The 26,363-nt window shown below is 38.8% G+C and overlaps 1 protein-coding gene across 1 annotated transcript; it reads right to left on the bottom strand.

Annotated features, from left to right (window-relative positions):
- Window positions 1–1,232: 1,232 nt before the first annotated feature.
- On the bottom strand, window positions 1,233–26,363 carry LOC135201855 (neuroblastoma suppressor of tumorigenicity 1-like). Its single transcript, XM_064231150.1, is given in 6 exon segments — window positions 1,233–2,314; window positions 2,317–2,418; window positions 3,019–3,150; window positions 3,933–4,025; window positions 5,047–5,169; window positions 26,211–26,363. Coding segments are annotated over 6 exon segments (897 nt in total). The 5' UTR covers window positions 26,316–26,363; the 3' UTR covers window positions 1,233–1,972.

The raw sequence follows: 26,363 nt of genomic DNA, 5'->3' as shown, positions 1-26,363 counted from the left end.
CATTCCATTGAGGTGTGAGAGATGTGTATTTCTGGTGATAGAAGTTCACTCTCGACGTGGTTAGGAAGTGACAAGAAGCCGTTGGTCCCGTTGCTGAATGACCACTGGTTCCATGCAACGTAAAAACACCATATAAACAAGCAATTAAGGCAAGAAAGGGAAGCAATTTCAGCATCACGTTCGAAGCGCCAGTCAGGACTTGGATTACTTTCAGAGCGTCTTTCAGCAGCGGGCACAAATAGGTTTGTGTTCTGAATTTGTCTCAAATTCGCCATGACCCAGTGAAGAATTCATTCGTCACATTCTCTCCATAGACCAGAAAAGGATATAGAAAACGCTCTTACCAATCTGACAGTCAATGAGTCTCCGTTCGGGCGAAAATGGACACGCTTTAGAAACCATCGCAGTAGTCTTAAGCTGGTCAGGATTCGCGCAGATAAATCAGTGTCAAGAGATGCACAACAGGATTAAAGCATCTTGCCTAAAGCTCTCAAGTTGGCCCGGTAACTGAACCAGAGACAACTCTCTTGTGGGAAGGAGGTTGTAACCTTGTTTCCAAAGTCTGTAGAATCTTCAGGAATGACCGCCAGAAATATTTCATTTCTGCTTCTTTCAAAGAATCTCTCTCGAAATGTTGTGATCTGTCCGAATGTTATGTTTTTCGTGCCTTCCTCAAAATACATGACTGGAATAATTTACGAAGCAATGAAAGGGAAAATATATTTTAGATGTATTTTATTTTTTACATGCACAGATTTTCTCGTCATTATATTTTATGCTTATTTCTGTTTTTTTTTTTTCTCAAAATGAACAGCTTCATAGCAGCTGTTACTTATAACGGTCAGATATATGATGGATATATAAACTGGAATCCCTTGCCTTTTGACTTAATAAGTAGAAATTCATACACGTTTATATGTAGTATATGTGATGTAGATGTAGATACATACATAGTATTATGATAGTATCTATTATATATACTATTATATATGTTATATATATATATATGTTTATATATATTATAGATACATATATATATATGTATATATGTATATATACATATATATATATATATGTATATATATGGATTATATATATGATATATACATATATATATAATGTATATATAACATATATATAATATTATATATAATATATATATATATATCTATATATATCATATTATTATATATAATATACTAGATTATATAATATATCTAATATTAATCTATCTATACGTTCTGATGCAAGATAAGCATTAACATTCATTTGGTCAAGATAACAGAATTTACTTCATAATATCTCCCCCTTTTCGAAATCTCTTCTTTGGAGGGGTTCACTCAGATGTAAGTGATTTAACGAACTTTTTTTTGTGAGAGTTATGCAGGACTTTGATGAACATAATAAATCATGCTATCACTATGTACACTTCATATGAAAAAGCTCACACCTCTTTAAGATGATGACACAGGGGACCCTTCTCAGTACACAGAATACAGCCCAAGAGTGAAGGGACCCTGTCCATATATTTAATACAGCTAAGCTCGAAATTTAGATACAATTGATTTTACTTTTTCTTTATTTCGAGAGTAAGCCCATTTTCTGCTACAATTTCCAGAAAGAAGATACTTTAAGAACATTTTGGGAGCTCAAGCTGTCATACTAATCTCTTTCCTTACACCTAAAAAATAATTACAGCATTCTCCCCTTGGCAATACATGCATGTGCAGCTCGTTCGGTACAATGTACAAGTTTGAAAGACGCTGGCTCACAAATGAAAACGTGTCAATGACTCGAAGGCAGAAAACCAAACCAGCAACCTTTGGGTTATTTGTAGAAGAAACATAATGCTGAACTGTTGTTGTTTTGATAAATTTCCTGACCAAGCACAAGTCTGGTTTTCGTGAACAAACAGAGCTGCAAGAGGGGATGATTGAAGCTATACACATGAATACAGAGCTTAGTAGTATTCTTAGTAATTAAGGTGCCTTGGGTCTTCTTGGTCATCTGTGAAAGAGGCAGAGTCCCGGAAGAGTGGGCGACCTTGTAGCAGAGTCTCCTGGTGAGGAGCCAGTGTGAATTCCTTCTTCAGGTCCCCTAGCGTCATCTCAGTGTACTTGAGCTCACCCCCCTCCTTGGTGATGACGTGCCCATCCCTCAGGACGGCGGGCACCGACGCTCCTGATGGCGCTGAAGGGGCTGCTGATGCCGGGCTGCTTTCCTTGAACTTGTGGGTGTCTGGCAACATCTTGTAGATCAGCTCCGAGACGTGGTGGTCGCTGTTATGGATGGTGACGTCATTGGTGGTGATTGGCTGCCCTTCGGAGAGTGGCAGGGGGAGCAGGAGCAGTTTGTGATCATCTGGACTGTCTTCTTCTCCTGGAAGCTGTTTCCATACTCCTCGCAATCCAGGTGAAGCTGAGACAAAAAGACAAGTGTTCATTTTCTTGGCTTCTTGAGAAGCGAATACACATTTATATTCAAGTTTATTGAGATTTCAGAAGATAATCAAAAGTCAATCGTGCATATGAAAATAGAATGTAACAATAGATGAAAGATGGAAGAACTTCTTAGAAGCCGAAATAATAAACTTAAAAACTACGATGGAATTGAAACTAATTTTCTTTGGATATTAACTCTCTCTCTCTCTCTCTCTCTCTCTCTCTCTCTCTCTCTCTCTCACGCAACCCTCAGAGATGTTATCAAATATAAACTACCATCATTACTCCTCCATAAAGGTTAACAGAAGGACAGCTACTTTCTTACAGTATTCTATAAGTTTCTTCGGTATCTAAAGTACCCTCAGAGGTTTTAGAGAAGTACAGGCACTTTCTTCAGCATTCTCCTACTGTCTACATAAGTTGCAGAGATGCAAGCAACTCATCTAGCTTTTAAGGAGATACTGCTGCTTTTGACAGCATTTCATAGTACCTACAGTAATCCAAGAAGCTCTTCTAACTTTTATAAAGGTGCAGGTAGCCTAAAGGATTTCATAATATTTCACAGTACTGTACTTACAGTGATCCAGTGTGACTCTAACGCCTGACAAGAGTCGCAGTAATCCAGAAGTTCGTCCCCAGGAGTCTCCGGTTCGGTCTGGGGAACGGAGTAACTGAAGCATGTTCCCACGCAAACGTGGTTTTCGATTTCCTGAAAAAAGAAGTGCGTCAGTAAAGCGATATATTTTCCATCCTACTGTGACATTACGTAGATATGAAAATCACTAGTTTCTTGTGAGGAAAGTGGCTTATCATTGCTATAGTGACATTAAATAATAGATGGTGATGATCAGGATATAAAATCACAGGTTAACGAGAGTCAAGAACGCTTAGACTAAAAAACTTGGGTCTCCTGTCAAGACCGTGATCGGATATTGTTAATGTGATAGTAAATCATAGAAAAAAATGGTAAAATGTAGATTTAATGGTCTGTAATGCGGACAATGGTATGGAATTGTTGAGGTGGCACTAAAATAAGAGATAAGATTACAAAAACTAGGAATACTGGGTTTTCTTTAAAAGAAATGACCTAATAATACAAATGGGGCACAAAGTAAAGGTTATTAATACAGACGTTAAGAAATTTGATAACTTTATGTCAGTATATTGACCTAAAATGATATGATACTGAATTTTATATATATATATATATATATATATATATATATATATATATATTATATATATATATATATATCTATATATATATACAAAGGTATATACATATAATTGCATCTGATTTAGATAACGAACATAGTGATGAAACATTCAGGAAGAAAGGAATAAAAAGATAGACATATATCACTCTAAAGTCCAAACTTTCTGCCAAGGTCTAGGAAATATATATATTCTCTAGGCTTTGTTCTTTGCAAGAGAAGATATGATGATCGTCTCTATAGTACGATGGGAGATGGAAGTGAAGTCAGCGCTTACCTTGGACACGCAGCGAGGATGCGTGATGATTTGCCTGATGTGTTTCAGTTCACAAAGGGAATGCTGCTGCGGGTTCAGGACGAGGTTGTGGACCTAGATTAGCATAGAAGAAAAAAATGAGATCGCATGAGACAGCCATTCTGAGAACAGACTGGGTGTGATTGTCATAAGTATATCTTAATTTAACCAGACCACTGGGCTGATTGACAGCTCTCCTGGGGCTGGCCCGAAGGATTAGATATTTTTTACGTGGCTAGGAAGCAATTGGTTACCTAGCAACGGGACCTACAGCTTATTGTGGGATCCGAACCACGTCATATCGAGAAATGAATTTCTAACCACCAGAAACAAATTCCTCTGATTCCCCGTTGGCGCGCAGGGAATCGTACTCGGGACTACCGAATGGGTAGGCGAGCCCGTCAACCACTCGTCCAACGAGGAACTTGTGATTGTCATGATGTGATTGCGGATGATACCAATATGTACTGAATTTCTCGGCAATCAATTTTTCCTCTATGACTTTGTATAATTCGAAAAGCTTTCTGGAAGACACACGAAGGACGTTGCTTCGAGCGTCATCATGTGCAGAGCCAGGACACGGGGGGTCACTATACTCTGTTTTTTTCATCTGTCCATCCGCCTGTGGTGTTTTTGTATGGTAACACTGCGTCCCGGGCTTTAGATAGTTACATTCAGCTTACATTACAATTATAATAATATCCTATTTCGAATATAAACGGTGTAATTCGCATACAGTAAATTATTAAAACACTTTTCAGTTGCAAATGTACACCCAGATGTCCTTTTATTTACCTAAAACTTACACATAGCGTAACTATCTAAAGCCCGGGACGCAGTGTTACCATACAAAAACACCACAGGCGGATGGACAGATAAAAAAAAACAGAGTATAGTGCTGTGGCGTCGGTGTGTGGCAGGGAAGTGGCTTCCCATACGTTTCCATTGTTTATAAACCGTGGCGGGGATCAGCGACAGCTCTACACAGTCTCTGCCACAGACACTCGTGTGCTCGACATAGCTTATAAACAATTGAGACCTTTGGGAAACCACATCCCCGCTACTCCTGGCCTAAGGAAGAACGTATTTGTCATACCTTATGCTCGAGAGGGTCATCTGGGTGGACGGGAACCTCCGCAGTATCCGGCGTCTCCGGATCGTAGACTTCATTGGCACTGACTGCTGCCACAACCACGAGTGTCGCCACCCACGCCCACATCTGCAACAGACAACAGAGAACATTATCCTCCCGAAGATGGCGAAGTAGAAGGTAGGAATGAACTACATCAGGGGATATGTGTCACGTGTTGGTGTCACCTTAAATGGTGTACGCATCTCGAGCTCAGAGTTCTAAGGGCGAGTAACAGGTGTCACATTAATCTACAATGACAATATTTGAATAGTGAATGGATTAAAGGCCACGAAGGAAAATGACTTCGATAACTTTTGTAAGAAAAATATAGAACGTCCAAGCTTGTGTCAGCGACTCTAGCGAGAAAGTAAAGATATTTCCACTAGCATGCGTAAGAAAAAAATTTTTCATTTCACTTTTCTAATTTCATAATTTCTTCCTAAATATGAAACTTTTAGAAAAAATCCTAAGTACCAGTTTTCATTCTCAGCATTTTATTTTTCATTTTTATAGAAAGACATATTTCAGATTATCACACACTGAAAAGCACCCAAGGCTCTGACTCATGAACTATTTTAGAAGAAATCTGAGCTTCACAAATGCAGTTTCTTAAAAAAGATGCTTCTTTACAAAGACCATGACACCAGAGCACTTTGAACCAGTCGATCAATCTTGACAGAGATCTGAAAGAATTTTAGCCTCTCGTTTTACGACCCAGCATTTTCATTTTTTTTTTTTTTATGTATTTTGCGTCACAAAATAATGCATGAACGACAAATAGCCTCTACCATTTCTCAACTTCCCTGAGAGCATTCTAAAACATCTTGTTAACATGCAATCAACTGCTTGTTAACAAGAATAACATTGCCTTTTAATTCACAGCATCATAAAGTTAATGTCAGTTTGGCCTAATGTGCAACACTAAGAAGTTCCATCTTTTCTTCCTCTGCTGCGTACTTCTTAAGATTTTAAGATCCTTGATCACAACAAGGAAAGACCTTGGGCACCTCTGTATGGGCCCTTCCTTTATGTATGGACCCAACGCAAGTCTTACTTCTCTGTCACGCCATTACAGTGACTCTAATAAGCCCTTAATGCGACGTATAAGTCAGTGGGAGGGAGGCCTTGCCTGGACGTCTTACCTCTGAAGCTAGCGAAGAGAAGAAAACCTCGTATGGTCTGATCGGGAAGGAAGTCCCTTCTAGCTCTAGAGCCTTTGCTTTGTTTGTTTATATAACTGTGATGATCAATTATGGTCCTTATCGTACTTAGTAGGTGAGATGTTTCCGGCTTATGTTACGCTGGCGGGATACCCCTTGCCCACATGATACCCAGTGCCTAAGAGATACCCCAGGTGGGCCCCATCAACTAGTGATCTATGTGACGCTTAAAAACTGGATCTGTTGGAGGTGCCCCGATGCCGCGCGCGATAAAGCAAGCGTCAAGGGGAAACGATCTTTCTGAGTCTAACGTTTAAGGCTGGTTGTCCTCTGTCCTTCCACTTAGCCTCTGAGTCACAGATATATTTAGCATGTAATACCTGCATGTCGATGGTTCCAGACCTACATAGATGCTCGCATTACAATGCATGCCCTGTAATCCGTGGAAGATACCATCATGGCCACTGATTATATTCTAATCCGTAGCAAGGATATTCCGAAAAGTTATTGGAATTCAATAGTGATTGCTCTCCATCACTGTAGAATCTGACACAGGGACGTCCAAAGTGTCCCCCCCTCCCTCAAAAACAAAAACAAAAAAAATCCCCATCTCTCTCTCGCTCTCTGTACCCCGATCACAATGTCTAATATGGATTCTGAAAACAAAAATGACGTCCTCAGACTGAAGCCAAAGGGAATCTTTTCTTTGATTTTTCTAAGCTCATCAAACCTACTTTATTTCTAATAATTCTATTTCCCATCATTCACGCAGAACTAAAAAAAATAGTAATAGCGAATATCATAACCATTCTGTTTACAGGGATCTTCAATAGGAGTAGGATTTACGATCTAGGGAACAGTGTTCCGCATAAAGGGGGAACGAGTGGGAGGCTCGACCGGCCTCTTCAATGGCGGGCGTGTGCTCCAGCAGCAACTTTTTTTTTTTTTTTTTTTTTTTTTTACATTACCCGTCGAGGGAGAGTTACGCAACGGCACAGAGGAACTGGACGACCCGCTTGAAATATTGCTTGGGAGGATATGACGACGATCATGATGATGATGATGATGGCGCCTGCCCCTACACAACAAATCTTTGCTATGAAAGTCTTCCAAAATTGAGGCCATTTTGATATTCATTAGGGCGTTTCGAGACATTTGTTAGTTTTCGAGGAGCTTTTCCTACTATTGGTGTTACCAACTTTTTTGGCAGATAGTATTTTTATCTCAAAAGAGAGAGATATATATATTTATATATATATATATATATATATTATTATAATATATATATATATATATATATATATATATATATATCTATATATATATATATATAGATTATTATATATATATTTATATATATTATATATATATATATATTATATATTATTTATATATATACATATATATATATTTATATTCATCGAGCTACAAATGTTCTTTAATATCCAATTCGCTCTACCTGTTGGCCGAGTCGATAATGTCACTGGAGTCCAGATTTCTCCTCAGCTCTCTGGGCACTGCTGGTTCGAACCCACGAGAGGACGAAATTGTTATCAACTAAAAAATTCCCCTTCGGTTAACATATATGAAAATATATCAATTCAGAGGTAGAGCGAATTGGATTCTAAAGGACATTTGTAGCTCGATGAATGTATATAAATCACGGTGATGTGATAGTATGCTTCGTTGTCATAATTTTTCGCTGTTATTATTTGAAATTAAAGCAGTTTTAAAATTGATTATTTATCTATTTATAGTTTTGTAGGGGTTCCTACCATCGCTGGTAAGTTTCGACAGGAAAAATATAAATGAATTCAGAAAAATTAATTTGTTAAGTTTACGCTGATGCAGTTCGTGCCTAAGCTACGCAGGAAACTTTTCAACTGAAAGCTTACGCTGGAAGGGAGTCACATATAATGCTGTGCGCTTAGTGACATCCGCCTAATTATAATAATAATAATGATAATTATTGTTATTATTGCGAGCTTGATGGCTCGCACTACGCTGCGCTGGAACCCGGCCCTGCCAGCCATGTCTCCTCTAACCTCCCGATCCCATACCTACCCTGCCCCCACACAGGGCGGACAAACAAGAAAGAGCCACTCTGATTTTATTATTATTATTATTATCTACAGTAATCATACATTCTCATTGAGTAGAATTAGATTGTAATGACGTTGTAAACAAATTTTCACAGAACACTGAGTGGAAAAGAGGAAAATAAAGCCAAGACGAGATAATGATATTAAAATAAAAACTATCAAGAAAATAATCGTAGTGCAAAAACAAACAGACGAAATAAATAACCACATTCTTAACATTCCCTACCTTTCCGGAAAAATCACGTAAGATATATTCATTTTACATTTGGTGCGTTCGATTTACTTTATGCTTGTAGACGAAGGTAACGTTAATTAACAAATATCATTTCAGTCATTAAGCACAGCCACTGAAAACCGAGCATTGAGCACGAATGGCTAAGCAGTAATGCATTGATTGCAGTAGAACCGAGCCTTAAACCTTATATGTTTTTCTAATCCGCCAAGAGAGAGAGAGAGAGAGAGAGAGAGAGAGAGAGAGAGAGAGAGAGAGAGAGAGACCTTACAGCTCGTTCGGGTTTCCCCAGGTCCCTCAGTGTGAGGCACCTCTCATGTCTACCAGAGAATTGCTAATGCATCTTCCGGTATACTTTGCATCTTCCAATCTTGGATGGTCTGGGATGCAGCTTAAATATTTGTCGAGCTTATTTTTAAAAACATTTACGCTCACTCCTGATATGTTCCTCAGATGAGCTGGCAACGCATTGAATAGACGCTGCATTGTCGATGCTGGTGCGTGGTGGATTAATGTCCTCTGTGCTTTCCTTAGTTTTCTTGGTTTAGTTTTGGGCACTATTAATCTACCTCTGCTTGCTCTTTCTGATATTTTTTGCTCCATGATGTTTCCGGCAATTCCTTCTATCTGTTTCCATGCCTGTATTATCATGTAGCGTTCTCTTCTCCTTACTAGACTATATAATCTTAAAAATTGTAGTCTTTCCCAGTAGTCAAGATCCTTAACTTCTTCTATTCTAGCTGTAAAGGACCTTTGTACACTCTCTCTATTTGTGCAATATCCTTTTGGTAGTGAGGGTACCATATTATATTGGGAGAGAGAGAGAGAGAGAGAGAGAGAGAGGTGGTGGGGGGGGGGGGTCGGGGGTGGCGGGGGCTAGAAATAATATTCTGGGAAAGCCTTGGCGTTGGTCAGGTTAGTTATGAAGTACCGTTCATCACTGGCCCCAGGAGAAGAGCCTTCTGGTTGATGGCTGGAGTCTCTGCCCGTGCAAGGGAGAAAATGCCCCTCATCCCTATCGATTTATTGCTCATTCATGATGGGTCCTCAGCAATGAGAGTGACACGTTTAGCAGACAAAGATGCGCAAAAGATGATTCTTTGAAGCCATTCACAAATATAAAAAGATATATAATATGCATAATCATAATCAGTGTCCGAGAATATCTGTTGTCACAGACAGAGATGTACGTTTAACTATGCATGGAATTTTCAGTGCTGCGTAATACATGTTTTTTTTTTTTTTTTTTTTTTTTATTCAAATCTTGCATGATATTTTTTCATTTTTAATAAACTCTGGCGCTGTTGTTATTACAGAAGAGTATGAAGAGCAGCTACGTTTTATACAGGTGAGGATACAATAACATAAATTCTTGTGTATGACGTCTTGATATATTGTGCGAAATACAGCAATGTCTTTCCACCAACACACAAGACTTCATAGACAAGAAGGTCGCGTTACTGTATCTCCATTTTTAATATCTATATTGTTAATATTATTATCCATAACACGACAATCATTTGATACAGAAGCCCGCGAATCTTCTCGACACTTCGTACAACGTCGCGGGGTCTGAAAAGGGAGGCAGTTCACCAGGGCAGTTCGAGTTTCTCCCAGGTAGCGATGAAGACAGGTTACTGCCCAGTATCGCCCTGTGACGCCCACTTACCCCTAATGAGCGATTACATCACTGATAAGCCGCCTGCCTTAAGTAAATAGAACCACGTGACTTCCACATTTTCTTGGTCATTCGTAGTCGTTACTGGCGATTTTATCAAATCAACTTTCTGCAAGATACGTTTGCTTGCTGGGGCTACTCGTCACTCGCTGAATTTCTCCACAATAATTGTCACATCGTAACCATCCACGAATTATTTTCATAATATAAATCGATCTGAAAGCGTATAGCCTCTGTCGGGTTCTTTCAGATAGGGAAAAATAGAGAATACTTCTAAAGTCCACCATCTATGATTATATCACACGTTAAGAAACCGCCACAATGGTCCGCTGAGAGAGCTCTCCTCTCAGGAGAGAAAAATACGAGGCGACTACACAAAAAATGTTATGGATGTCAGCTCTGGAATGGATTGGAAAGATCACCTTCCTTTGGGACAGGCAAAACCAGTTACTAATCCATGAGGAAGAATAAAGACCAGTACCAACAATGAAACAGAGAAAAGGACAGAGCATCGGAACGATGAGGTCATTTGCATATTCCTGAAGGCATCCTGCAGGGATACGCACACAACAGAACGAAATTCTTGGGGGAGAACAGACTGCTTGTGGGTGAAGTGGCGGATAATGACTTCCACTTTTTGCATACTTAAATGTTTGCAAGTAAATTTGTGAACAGTACTATATATATATATATATATATATATATATATATATATATATACATGTGTGTGCATATATAAAAACAAACACACACACACACTATACATGTGTATATATACATATATATATATATATATATATATATATATATATATATATATATATATATATATATAGAGAAGAGGAGAGAGAGAGAGAGAGAGAGAGAGAGAGAGAGAGAGAGAGACATATATATATATATACATATATATATATATATATATATATATAGACATGTAGATAATCAACTTCTGAAACATTTTTATAAACACATTAGGCCCATTTAAAAAGCATGGATGTATTCTGCTCATAAGGAAAATAGAAATGAAAATAGAAATGAGCTAGTCATCTTGCTGAACGCTCGATCGTTAGCGCAAATACAGTATATACATACACACACACACAATATAATAATGCTGGTGTCCAGATTTGGAGCCAATGTATACAGACTGCAAAGGGGGAGTGTTCCTTGTTAAGCTTTTTTTTTTATAATCTTTTTTTATTTGAGTTGGATCTGCTGCCAAGTCTGAATTGCCAAGCTCGAAGTCAACTTTCCACATGTCCTTCGATTCTCTTCAATCTTTATTATTATTATTATTATTATTATTATTATTATTATTTTTATTATTATTCTTATTATTATTATTAGTATAGTTATTATTATTTATTATTATTAATTATTAGTTATTATTAGGATTATTATCATTTGTGGTTGTTGTTAATCATTGCCTCTTTGCCAATTTCTTAGTCTGCGTTATCCAGTGTATTTTGCTTTTGTTTTGATATGACTTGATTTTAAAATATTTCCTTCTAAAATGTAGTTTCATACGATACTAGAGAAGGAGTTCCTGTTGAATGAACCATTTGCTGTCAAAATGGAGGAGTGTATGAAATATAGTAACAATAACAACGGCGTCTGTAGACGACAGAAGAATAAACTCAATAAGAATTGTCAAGAAGAAAGTACTGTTAGGGGTCAAGCAAAACAAAACCTTATGTAAGCGCAGGCGCCAATGCGACAACCTTAGCAACTACAGGACTTCTCTGTAAATTCGACCTTCAGGTTTCACCCAGCATATAACCAAGAACTGGATAAACCCAGGAACTGGATAAACCCACTGCCTCTCTTAACCGTGGATAAGACTTCGATCACACGAGAAACCCGACCAGAGGATATCACTTTCCGTGTGACATTTTAACATTTTTCGTCTGCTGGTTTTACGTTACAAGAAAGACCAGGTCACTGCAGGCAATACTTATGCGGGTTCGTGTGTTGTACTGCGTAGTATATCTGTCTATATGATTAAATGTGCAGATTAGGTGTCCTAATCGCTTTTCTTTCAATGCCTCACTTTCTCTCCGATAATGCAAATGTAACGGAGGCCGGAGACAAATACAGTACAGTTAATCTTCTCTGACTGGCTCTGAAGACTTTCTCTATCATGGTTCCTCGGCAACACGAAGTCTACTTTTAAAGATAATGCAACGCATACGAGAGAGAGAGAGAGAGAGAGAGAGAGAGAGAGAGAGAGAGAGAGAGAGAGTTTAAAAACTCCCATTCCTTTCCTGATCTCGTAGAGGCCATCTTCCTAACCTCATTAGTACTTGTTTGTCAATAACTTAGTCGGATCGACTACCTGAAACGGGTCACGTGGACCACCTCATGAAACTCGTATCCGCAAAGTAATCAACCTCGAGGAAGTGTAGTATTTACTTTTGTGAGAACGTGTTTGCGTATGTTTGTTTCTCAAGTATACTAACATTCATCAACGGCGTGGCGAAAAATTTTTTAATCTTTCTTTCATTAGAAGTCTTGGAATTTTCTTTCTGGCAATTCTAATTCCAGTGATGAAATATGAGCTGGAAACCCATCTCTGAAGAAAGAGACGACGAAGACATCCACGGACTAGGGCCTTCAAGGATAAGCTGTGTGCTACAAAAGAGGGGCGGGGCCGGTGGATGCGTGGGTACATAGCAGTGGGATTTTAGCTACTATACCATTTATGGGGTGTAGCTTACAATGGGCCCCACATTCGTCATGGGGCTTGTTGTATTCGGCGGATACCCATTCCTTAGCAACAATGAACTCATGCCAATCCATTTTCTTTTTCCACTTCACTTCCAGGATTCGAAAGTGTCAAGTGTTGGTCGCAAGATCCGTGGCCCCATTGCATGATCAGATTCTTGGAAGCAAGCCATCATGACAAAGCCGTCATGGCCACCCGACAAAGGTGGACACCATGACATTCTCTTTCTCTAATCATTCTCTATACACATTCCTTCCTCTTCCGCCACGCATTTCCTTGCTTTATTGAGCTTTATAAATCCCAAGAATGACTCCAAACTCATGCACGTCGACGGCACAGAGGAGGAGGGAGGAGAAGAAGTCAAAGATGCACTATGGATACAACTTTACGACCATTGTATCGTACGCCTGACAGGCGCGTTATCTTGTGACTAACCGCGAACAAGTTTGGGGTAAGACGCTGCAGAACTTGGCACCGATTCCTTCGTTTCCAAATCGATTGTTTTTACTCGGTTGCTTACTTTGTATGCAAATTGTGTTTTGGATTCATTCTCCTGGCTATAAACTCTCATCGCTATACTGTATAAGTGCAGACATTCATGAACCAAATTCACACACACACACACACACACACACACACACACACACACATACCACACATTATATATATATATATATATCTATATATATAATAATAAATAGGATAAAAAAACACACACACACAACACACAAAATATATTTAATATATATATATATATAGTATATTAATATATATATTTATATACGTATATAATAGGTACGATATCTAATATATCAGATGTTCACGCAATTATGGTATTTCGAAGAATGTGTTGTGGATTGGTGTGTGTGTGTGTGTGCGTGTGTGTGGCGTGTGTGGTTACGTTTTCATAGATACCAATGGACCACTGCATACTTTAAAATAATTATGTACGTTCACACAGCAATTGCGTGGACATCCGATACTATATAATATATATATATATATATATATATATATATATATATATATTATATATATATATGTGTGTGTGTGTGTGTGTGTGTATGTGTGTGTAATAACATATTAGTATATATATATATAGATATTATTATATAATATATATATTATACATATATACATATATTATATGCATAAAATAATATATATATATAGATATATATATATTATATATATATATATATATATATATATATACGGATATGCAAACTTCCTTCACAATTACTATGTTTTAGAAAATTGTCCAAATTATCCAACAAAAAAAGTTCAGAGAGAGAGAGAGAGAGAGAGAGAGAGAGAGAGAGAGATCTATAGCAGTGACGTAATCGAACACACGAAGGCGGCGGCAGCAGCAGGAGCCGAGGGGGAGCATGGAGGGAGGGATTTTAATTTGCACCGCTGGAAGAGGAACAGCTCATAAAACCTGTTTCTCTACAAATCTCACGGGTTTATGAGCTCTAACACTGGACCAACGATGCGGGGAACACACTCCACCAAAAGAGATATAAATTATATATATGTATAAAAAGAGCAGAGGACAGTCCACAGTGAACAGGGCAACAACAATAACAGTACATTAAGTCGGCTTCCTTCTTGACCCAACGATTCTGATTAGGAAGATAAGCTCTTTCTCTTCTATAGCGCCCATTGGACCTCGCATTCCTGGATTAAAACGGAAGGAGGGGAAAAAAATTTTTACGGTCCTTGTGTAAGTAAGCACAGACGCTCACACATCATTATATATATATATATATATATATATATATATATATATATATGTATAGTTGCAGTAATTTAGTGCGTGTATTGATTAAATATCTGAACTCTTCGACTTGAACAAACTTTAATGTTCAATAACATAATAATAATAATAATAATAATAATAATAATAATAATAATAATAATAATACTAATAATAATAATAATAATAATAATAATAATAATAATAATAATAATAATAATAATAATAATAATAATGATAATAATAATAATAATAATAATAATAATTATAATAATAATAATAATAATAATAATAAAATAATAATAATAATAATAATAATAATAATAATAATAATAATAATAATAATAATATTAATAATAATAATAGATTTTTTCATAATGACGCTATTTTTTCAAAACAGCAGTTGGCATTTTCTCAATGACTGATACATCACAAATAAGATTATAAAATATATTTGGCAACATTCAGGAGATCATTCTCTACTAGCAACAAAGACAGTAAAGAAAAAAGAAAATAATGAAAAAAAAAACTTGTAAATATCAATCTAATATCATCTTCATATTCACCACGAGCATTTGAATACGGTCTTCATTAGCACAATTCTAATTAACAGTGCTAGTGACCCCATAGGGGTTTAATGCCGTCAGTGCACCTCACATGGTGCGCTGTATGTGTTACTAAAAATGTCTGCAGCAGTTTCTTCGGCCCCTAACAGCTCCCACCTTTTTGCCTTTTGCTCTGCTTCCATTCCCACTTCCTTTTTTCAATCTTGCTGTAGAACATCCTGACTAGACTATTACTTCTTAGTGCAACTGTAGAATCTTCTCCCAGATCTATGCCACTTCTTAGTGCAACTGTAGAGTATTCTCCCAGTTGTATCTGCATACTGCATACTGCATTTATCTTTTTATCTTGCTGTCCATCCACTCCAAGTCCCTCTTTTCACTCTCTCTTAAGCGCGGAATGGCCGGAAGTGTCCTAGTGCTGGAAATGACAGCAGCCAAAATCTCAGAAAGCCATATCAAAAATGGCCAGTGACACCTTCGAGTACTGCTGTCTTTATCGTCACATTCTTTATAAACAACGACAGTGAAGCCTTCGAGCGCTCTCTTCATCGTCAGTGTGCTCATTAACCATAGCAATGGGCCACTTAAACTTTGTGTTCATCACAAAAGTACTTAGCTATAGTAGTACCGTTTAAGTACCGTTTTCACCACCACAGTTCTTTTTAACAATAACAGCCTCCATCAGCCGTGACGTCACAGTCGTTTGGTATATTTGAGGGGATGATTTAATCAGCATCTTCCTTCCTTTGTACAAATGATCCAAATGTAAAATATATTCAGATTTCAATTGGTAATTCATTCTAAAATGAAAGAAGGCCGCCCCCACCCCCCCCCCCCGCAAACAGAACAAACCTAAATAGATAATATGCAGCAGTTCAGATTTGGTGTGTGCGTGCGTGTGTTTGTGTGTGTGTGTGAGAGAGAGAGAGAGAGAGAGAGAGAGAGAGAGAGAGAGAGAGAGAATAGGAAAAGACAGCTTACAAAATATTTGATGAATTCTCTTTCCCCTAACCAACCTTCCTTCTCCCACCCCCCACAAAAAAAAGGAGAAAAGAAAACAAATGAAGAAAGAAAGAGGGATTATGCTAGCAACAGGACGAGCAAAGGGTCAAGGATGTGCTGGCAGTCCACCATTTGGTTTGTAGTTGGCAACGGCCGTCCACCCTTTTTCTTCTTAACTGTTGTTGTTGTTGTCGCTGACTTCACAAGAGAAACAGACGTCGCAGCTTAAGGGATGGCCACCCGATGGGAACCTCTTATCTCATCGTAAGTGACATTCCGTAGCATTCTCTTGGAATTTTAGACACAGGTTGTGGAGGTAGATGACTGGTTTTTCTAAGGCTTTCGTACGAGACTTTTTCTGGCTTTGAGAGGCCTTCTTGTCAAGGACTGTAAACTCTGCTCCTGTCTCTGGTTTTCAGAGGCTTTTACGTGGGATCTCGGAAAAACTTTCTAGTCACTGGGTTAGGAGTCTTTCAGTAGAAGGGTGTGGATTTTTCTCGTTTATGCGTCGGCATATAAAGTTATAATGATTTAACTAGTATTATTCATAACGGTAATACATGGAAGCATTTAAAAATCTTTTAATCTCAGTCGTTTAGCAGTATTTAAAATCACAGACAATTTCTCTTTCCTGGATCTGGTTCTGTGGTTTTTGCGGAAAGATAAAGAAATATCAAGCATTTGAGCCTTCACTGTGGCCATTAAATACACGTCTTTGTAATTTGGATCACCCAGAAATCTTTATGTGAACGACTAAATTGTTTATAGTCTACGGTTCGTAGAGTCCTTGCCATAAAGAAAGTTGTTAAAATAGTTCTCGTCTAAAGTTTTTGATTCGGTCTACGCACTGGATGCCCAAGGGACCTTGTGTGTGATTCTAGCTCTTAAGAACATTCTGTCAAAAGTTTCTCATCTTGCTTCTTAAGAACTTTTGAATGGAACACATAAAGCGTTTTTTTTTCTTCTTTTAATAGAGCTCTATTTAAACATCGTGTTATTTCACACAATTGCACTGGATTTTCAATTGTTTCGAGTTTTTCTTAACTTCTGAAGGTACAAAGGATGAGTGCTCAGCATTTGTAAAGTAAGAACCTTGAGATGTCATCGCAGCTTCAGTTATTTTTTTAGTGTTAGTGTTGAAAGAACCTTCCATTTCATCAAAGGAAGAAAGGGCTCAAATAGTTGATTCTGTCTGCACAAATGTTTGCCATTACACATTCTATTAACGAAAAACGACTCATAGTGTTAAATCCGCTGATTAAGGAGCCCTTTCATACAAAGGTGTGTCATGGGTTATTTTCTAAAGAGCAGCTGACGGTCTTGTTACTACAAGTAAAGGATTGTCCTCGGTATTTATCGTGTCCGCTGAAAAGGTGCAAAGACAAAAGAGTCATCCTGTTATGAGCAAAATGTTTGATTCTGAATTATGAAAGAAACTACTTGTTGTCCGCCAGTTTAGTACAATCAGTCTCCATGTTGACTTTATAAGCCGCGCTGTGAAATAGGAAAAGGTCGGGTGGACGGCTTTGATGTCGATTGCAAAATTCAAGTTAACTATGAACTGTGCAGAGCTAACACGTAAATGCGACTTTACTATGATTTGATTTGGAATAATTTCTCTCTGAAAACTACAGCAACAATAATACTAATAATCGATGGTTTAGCTCATCGATGGACTAGTTAAGCAACATTGGGGCTGGTCAGTCGTTGGGTGGGTGACCACTCTCCTCTGCGTTGATTCCTTGGGAAAGGATCATTTACTACAATTTCTTCAGTCTACTCAGTTGTAAATGGGTACTTATTCCGGAAGGGGCAGGGTCCAGCTATGGGTTAAATCGCAAAACTTAGCAATAATGGAAAGAAATGAAAAATTAAACGACGACGTAAATGGAACCTCTGGCAATAGAGGAACTTTGTCCGGCAGCCAGGTATACAGCCCAGTTAACGGGGAGGACGGTCAGGTACTAGGAGGTCGTCATCCAGCACCTGATCACTACAACAGCAACCGGCAACCAGAGACGGGAGCTACTGAGGCAAACCACAAGAAGGAACGGACAAGGGCTGAAAATAAGGAAATATGGAGACACTAAAACAGGAGCAACGCGACAGAAAAAGGATAGCGGAGAAGATTGGTCAACATCTGGAATGAGAGAAATAACACCCCACAAACAGAACACAGGGTGGAAGAACAAGTAAGTCTCTCCACAACAGAGAGAGAGGAACTGGAAAGAGAAATAACACCTAGCAACTAAGGACAATAAGACGAACCAAGAGACACTACATACGAGGAAACACCGAAGATGTAACAGCGAGGCCGGAATGGGTGGAAAAGATCAGACAATGGATGAAGCCAGATACAGAAAGAACAAAGATCCCTTCCATGAAAGCCTACAACACAAAGAAACTAAGGGAGAAAACTAGTGAAGTTAATGAGTGAAATAATGAGGCTAATACACAGCACTAGTATCACAGAAACAAATAGCCTGGCATATGCAAGAGTAAGGCTAGTGGTAGTACTCATGGGGATACAAACACCAACGCCACCATCACAACCAACCCAACAGAAACCAATACAACAACGGTCTTGGAAAAGGCGCCGTGAAACACAAATCATGACGATGAGATCTGACTTGAGTAAACTATAAGAGATGGCAGAAAAGGTTCTAAGAAGCAAGAAAACGAGAGGAACTGAATGAGAAATACAAAGCACAGGAGAAGGGACTAAACAACACAATACAAGATATAAAACAAAGGCTTAAAGCCAAAGCACATAAGATCCAACGATATAAGATAAAGGAAACCAACAGAACAAACTCTTTGGAACCAACCAGAAAAGACTATACAGCCAACTAAGAGGGGAACCGAGTAAAAGACTGGGAAAACATATGGAGTAATCCGGTATCACACAACAAACATGCAACATGGCTCCAGAAAGTCAAGGCAGGGGAAATAAGGAGATCACGACATGCACAGTCAGACACCAACTAAAGAAAATGCCCAACTGGAAAGTCTCAGGTCCCAATGAAGTCTACGGATAGTGTACTCAAAAACTTCAAGGCCGTATACCCACGGATAACAGAACAACTCCAGCATTGTATCACAAACCACCATACGCCCAAATGAATGACCATAGGAAGAAAATCCTTGGTATAGAAAGACAAGAACAAGTGAAATATAGCAAGTAACTACAGGCCTATCACCTGCCTACCAATAACACGGAAGTTCCTAACAGGTACCATCAGTGAGAGGCTATACAATTACCCAGAGGATACAAACACCATCCCCCACCAACAGAAAGGCTGCAGAACGAAGTGTAGGGGCCCAAAAGACCAGCTCCTGATAGACAAAATGGTAATGAAGAATAGTAAAAGGAGAATCAACCTAAGCATGGCATGGATTAACTATAAGAAAACCTTTGACGTGATGCTGTACACATGTATAATAGAATGCCTGAAAATATATGGGGCAGAGGAAAGCACCATCAGCTTCTTAAAAAATGCAATGTGCAACTGGAATACAGTACATACAAGCTCTGGGATAAGACTAGCAGAGGCTAACATCAGGAGAGGGGTCTTTCAAGGCGACTTCCTGTCCCCACTACTCTTCGTAGTAGCCATGATTCCCATAACAAAAGTAGTACTGCAGAAAATGGATGATGGGTACCAACTCAAGAAAGGAGGCAGCAGAATTAACCATCTGATAGTTCATGGATGACATCAAGCTGTACGGTAGGGGCATATGGAAAATAGATACAGTACTCCAAATCGTAAGAATTGTATCTGGGGACAACAGGATAAATATGCCTTGGCCAACATACGAAAAGGCTAAGTGACAAGGACTGAAGGGATAAAGCCACCAGATGGGAAAAGCATCAGACACATAGACGAGGCAGGATACAAATATCTAGGAACAATATAAGGAGAGGATATAAAGCACCAAGAGATGAAGGGCACGATCAGGATAGAATATATATGTAGAGACTTAAGGCGATACTCAAGTCAAAACTCAATACTGGAAACATGATGAGAGCCATAAACACATCGGCAGTACCAGTAATCAGATACAGCACAGGAAAAGTGAAGTGGACGAAGATTGAACTCCGCAACATAGATCAGAAAACTAGGAAGCACATGACAGTACACAAAACACTACACCCAAGAGCAAATACAGAAAAGCTATACATAACCAAAAAGGAAGGAGGACTGCGTCAACATTGGAAGCAGAGCACTGGAACAAAATCTGAAATCCAGTGAAGATGAGTGGCTAAGGAGTTCATGGGAAGGACTGATGAAACTAGAAGAAGGCCCCGAAATATACAGACAGGAGAATGACAAACAGAATGGAGGAATGGCACAATAAACCAATGCACGGACAGTACATGAGACAGACTAAACATGGCAATGGTTACAGAGGGGAGAACTCAAGAAGGAAACTGAAGGAATGCTAACAGCGGCACAAGATCAGGCCCTAAGAATCAGATATGTCCAAAGAACAATAGATGGAAATAACATCTCACCCATATGCAGGAACTGCAGTATGAAAAACGAGACCATAAGCCACATAGCATGCAAATGTCTGGCACTTGTATAGAACCAGTACAAAGAGACGCATGAATCAGTAGCAAAAGCCCTCCATTAGAGCCTGTGCAAGAGACACCAGGTACCTTGCAGTGATAAGTGGTGCGAGCACCAACCTGAGGGAGTGATAGAAAACGACTGGACAAAGATCCTCTGGGACTGTTGTATCACTAATAGACCAAATGTGACGTTAATTGACAAAATCAAGGAGAATGTAACACTCATTTATGTCGCAATACCATGGTACCCCAGAGTAGATGAGTAAGAAAGAGAAAAAATCGATAAGTACCAAGACATGAAAATAGAAATGAGAAGGATATGGGATATGCCAGTGGAAATTGTACCCATCATCACTGGAACACTAGGCACGATCCCAAGATCCCTGGAAAGGAACCTGGAAAAGCTGGATGCCGAAGTACCTTCAGGACTGATGCAGAAGAGTGTGCTACTAGAAACCGCGCACATAGTGAGAAAAGTGATGGACTCCTAAGGAGGAAGGATGCAACCCGGAACACCACACTTTAAAAATCATGCGGTCGAATAGGATGAGAGAGAGAGAGAGAGAGAGAGAGAATAAAATAATAACAATACAGTAACAAATAGCTATGAATTCTTGATATCAACAACATGGTATTCCCTCCATTCTCTCTACAAACTACAGAATTATCAATGAGGTTTTTTTTCGGAAAGCATTTACATCCAATGCATAGTTAGCTAAGGAAAATGTCCATACTCGGTACAAAAGGAAGTTTATAGAATACAATCGAAAATTCGAATAAAGTAAGGAATTCGCTGATAATGACTACATATCAGTTCCTATGTTGCCGGTGTTGATCTGACGAATTGTCGACATGGAAACCGTCTTGTCTGTTATAAAGTATCTGGACAGTTGATCTCAAAGTTTAGACTCATCCTGCGTTTACGACAGACAAGTAAGGAGCAGGGAGTGTGATAAAACTGAGGTAAATTCTTCTTTTTGTTTCTGTTCAAAACGGCCATAATAACGAAGTCAGATTACTGCATGTATAAGAGGGTCACCCAAGTGATATCCACAAATAGATAAGTGAGACAGCCTGAAAAAACAAAAATAGATTGCTCATTTTATTACCTTGTCGCGAATTATATTTCGATAAAAAGATGCAACTAGATGCGTTTACATATGAGAAGAGAGAGAGAGAGAGAGAGAGAGAAGAGAGAGAGAGAGAGAGAGAGGTACGGATCCGGGAGCCGGTCTGGGGTGAGTGATGCGAGAGGGGAGGAGGAGCCATCGGGGAAGGGAGCGAGGAGAACTCGGAAGAGATCGAGAGAGAGAGAGAGAGAGAGAGAGAAGTGGAGGTGTTGCAGAAACATTCCAGATGTCTGACTCATCCAAAGCTATACCGGCTGCTACGCTCGCTTACCCACTCTTGCGCACTGAAATAGACCACAATAACAACAGCAGAGCAATGAATGAGCAAAACAGCTCCTTCCAGCCATTCATGGGTTGTGAGGGGGTTGGGGGAGAGGGCAAATAGAGTTATTTAAATGGCGAAGGTGATGCCCGAACTGCGCTGAGATACATTTCACAATGAGTGTTTGGCTTCTCATCGTCTCTCAAGTTATTGCGCTGAAGGCATAAGCATCGGGATGAGGTTGGATGAGAGACGGGGTATGTAGGGGGTAGGAGGTTGGAGGGAATGATAATGAACGATATGCGAATACAGCTTAATTTTCGTTTATTTCATTAGTAATATCAATATTTTTTTAAATTTTTTCCTCGTACGGTTTTCCATTTTTGATGTCGTAGACTCCGGCATCAGACTCTGGAAATCGTGTCTGTTTTGGAGGCTCTCAGCCAATGCACTGCCTGGTTTCATGCATTTCCAGTACACCTACCGCCTCCTTTCCTCTCCAGGTACGAAAAATGTCACAATAAAGCATTTCAAAATAAAACGAGTGAACTATAATCTTGGGAAACTCTGAATGCCGGAGATTTCTACGCTGCAGTCGCAAGTAATCCATATCCGGCCGTAGCCATTTCTCTTTTATGTTATTACTGATTGAGGTGACCTTATGCGAGCAGGGACTCTAGCTCTTGGAGTAGCCAGTAACCTTATTGTTTTCGTTTATCAACGGTTTAGAAAATGAAAATATTCACACGGGGATCCACAATTACTTGTGCTTCGTTGTGACGGTGAAAATGAGCATGTCCAAGATTTTCATAATTAAGGTTTACCATTTACCTTGTGCCTGTAGACAGAATGTACTTTTTTTATCATATGCTTGAGATCTCAGCCTACTTCTCTTGTATATAGTCTGCAGTACATTTGTGCATTTTGCATCTGTGCACGCAGAAGTGCTCGTAAGTAAGAAAATAGATTATTCAAGAGGAGAATGTCTTGTGAATATACAAATATTTGACCCAAAAGGATGAGGATTGCAAATAGTTTGTCAGGGTACCGAACACTCGCATCTGACGGTGGAGAGAGAGAGAGAGAGAGAGAGAGAGAGAGAGAGAGAGAGAATGCTCTTGGGTTCGTCACGATGCTCGTTTCCGTACCAGACCATCACTGGAGGTTATGGCAAGCCCATCTCTCTTCGGAAGCAAAGGCTGATTACTATAATGAACGACCATCCAGCATATCTTTCCGTGGCGTAGGCCTAAAAGTCGCTTATCCTTCGAAACAAACCAGGGAATATATATATATATATATATATATATATATAAATTTATATATATTTACATATATATATAATAAGAAACAGAAGCATAGGTATTGGCAGAATTGTAAGAAATGATGGCTATCTATCTGTTATCATGAGGAATATGTTTTGTTCTATACACTAATGGAGTTTCACTTAATCTGATCTGCTGAAAATTGATAATGTGTGACGTGTCTCTTCTCTTATATTTTGGCTACTGTAGCCATCATTTCCAAAGATAACAAGTAACGATGGTAGTCAGGGGTAGTAACGATGGGTATGATGATAAGCTGGCTTTCCAGATGATAAAAATCAGGATCCTGGAGAAAAGTATTTTTCAGAAACCAGGTTGTTGATTCACTCATACTAAGATATAAAGCATTTCTTTTCATTTCTGACATCTATCGATGTATCTATCTGATTAATCTATCCCTCTATCTATCTGTCTGATGGGGTTTTATTGTTCTTTTTATAAACCGAACAAATTTATTTCCTTGTATCCTAACGAATATCAAGAAACTAAACTTTTTCTAGCAGGACATACGTTTGAAGAACTATAAATTTTTATTCTTATTTAAAGGTTCTCAATGTTTTTACCTGAACATGTCGGCCCCTTCCCCTTCCCCCACCCTCTCTTTCTCTTTTACCTCAGGCATTTGCCTCTACGGCAAATCCTGACAGGTATGGCTTCCTGAAGATCTCCAGTCTGATAGAACTCAAGTCAAAGCGTCTCCTCTTGACTGCCAAACGAAGGCTTCTAAGCTCGATTATTAGCATTATTACATTTTCCATCCTATCAAAACAGCCCTCTGAATTTCCTAACTTGTGGTGAATCTTCCAATGAGGTTTTGTGTTTGCACGCATTCCTGCATGCATTCATGCATGTATATTAGTTGTTGGCATAATGAAAAGGATTAATTCACTTTACTACTCTCCGCTAAATAAAAAAAGAAAAGAAAAAACAGCAAGTACTGGAAGGTTGCCGGTGCCAGCGGCATTGCTAATACAATGTCTTTTTTTTTGCGTCACTCGGTAAAAACTAGTTTCGACTGCATGAGTGAAAACTTTACTTATTAGTCTTTGACAAGAATACAGAGACTGGCGTTGTCTCTCGGTGGATACAAGCTAAATCTGTTCAACGAATTAATATTTCATAGATAGTAAAGTAATACGATTGACATGTTAAGTGGATTCTCAAAATATATTGCCGAAGACATTGTTACTCATTCCGTATTTGTGGATTATTATTTAATCACACATACACATATGAACACATATAGTGTGCACGCAGCTTTAAGTTTCAAAATATACAATGGACAACGTACAAGTCTTTCAAGGCTACTTGAATATTTTTACTTACAATTCAGGATCTGTAACTAAGACACTCTGGTATGCACGTAAGTATTTACGAAAATACAGGAGAAAAGGTAAATCTTTCGTATTGTGACATTCCTATGATAGGCAATACACTAAAAGATATTTATGAAAAATATAACTCCATAAAAGCGAGTTGAATTCGTCAGCAGAGACGCAGCATCTATAGGAAAACAGTAGAACTTATGTTGAGAATAACCGGAAATTCCTTCCGCCTTTGTTATGGAAGCAAAATATCCTCGAAGGGAAATGTTTTATTTTGAATGTAATCGAAATTTTTTTTAAACATTTTCAGTATTTGATATTGGGAAATATATTTTTAGAAAAATCTCAATTTTCATAACGACGGGTAATAACAATAACGTTATAATTACGGTACTGATCAAGTGATGTGGACAAAGCCATTTGAAGAATTGAACGGATTAAATAATGATAATATCTTAGTGCAATTTGGAAATCGTTTTCAAAACAGGAGAAATATTACAACGACACAGCGACAGCCATTGGTGTTTGGAGGGTATATGTCATTCTTCTGCTCTAACTGTGTCAAGCCTGCTGATCGTTACGTGGCTAGGTAGACATATACCAAGTGAATAGAAACAATATCATTTGCCTAAGAAAGAGAAGGCCTCCATTGCCAGGAGCCCTAGAAAATTACGGAACGCCAAACACTATATGTCGTCGAGTAGGAAGGGAATGGCGTCTTGGACGCGCTTGTGTCCCAAAAGCACTCTGGATTTCCCAAGAAATGTCGGCTGGAAGAGAGAGAGAGAGAGAGAGAGAGAGAGAGAGAGAGAGAGAGAGGGGCAAAAGTTAAAAGAAAATGAGCAGTTTGTAGAGAAGCCTTCGGCAGCCAAAGACGCCAGCTGCATTCGGGTTTCACCTTTTCTTTCGGTCGTTGGGATACTTTCACCATCTTTATACATTTTAGGGAGAACTTGACCCCTCACCTAAATAAGGAAAAAAAGTGAGCGAAAAAGAAAAACAACAGAGGAAATCTTCCTCTGTTGGGAATCACACGTGATTGCCTGCATGACACCATACCTGATTACCATCAATCTGGATTTCAGTGACGGAATGATTGACCAAATCCCACCTAAATAAAATTCATTCAATTTATTCACAAACTTTACTTCATTCTCACTTATTTTCATCCCTCATGGGATCGGAGTTTAAAATGTGCAACAATAGATCACTTTCGAAAAGAAACGAAAAGGGACACATAGAACCCACACTGTGAAATGCAATCGGCGATGTCTTCGATTACTCACTCCTCTGTTTTTGTTGGAGGGAAGTTGAAGCACAAACTCTAATCCCGGAGCGGCGCAGTAACACCCTTCGTAACACTCTAAGATGTACTGATGCCCACCCGCCATATCCAGACACACACACACACACACACACACACACAAACAGACACACGC

Source organism: Macrobrachium nipponense, chromosome 23 (assembly GCF_015104395.2).
Source record: "Macrobrachium nipponense isolate FS-2020 chromosome 23, ASM1510439v2, whole genome shotgun sequence".
NCBI classification, from domain to species: domain Eukaryota; kingdom Metazoa; phylum Arthropoda; class Malacostraca; order Decapoda; family Palaemonidae; genus Macrobrachium; species Macrobrachium nipponense.
Note: the sequence above shows the minus strand (reverse complement) of the source record. Positions and strands in the feature narration are given on the sequence as shown.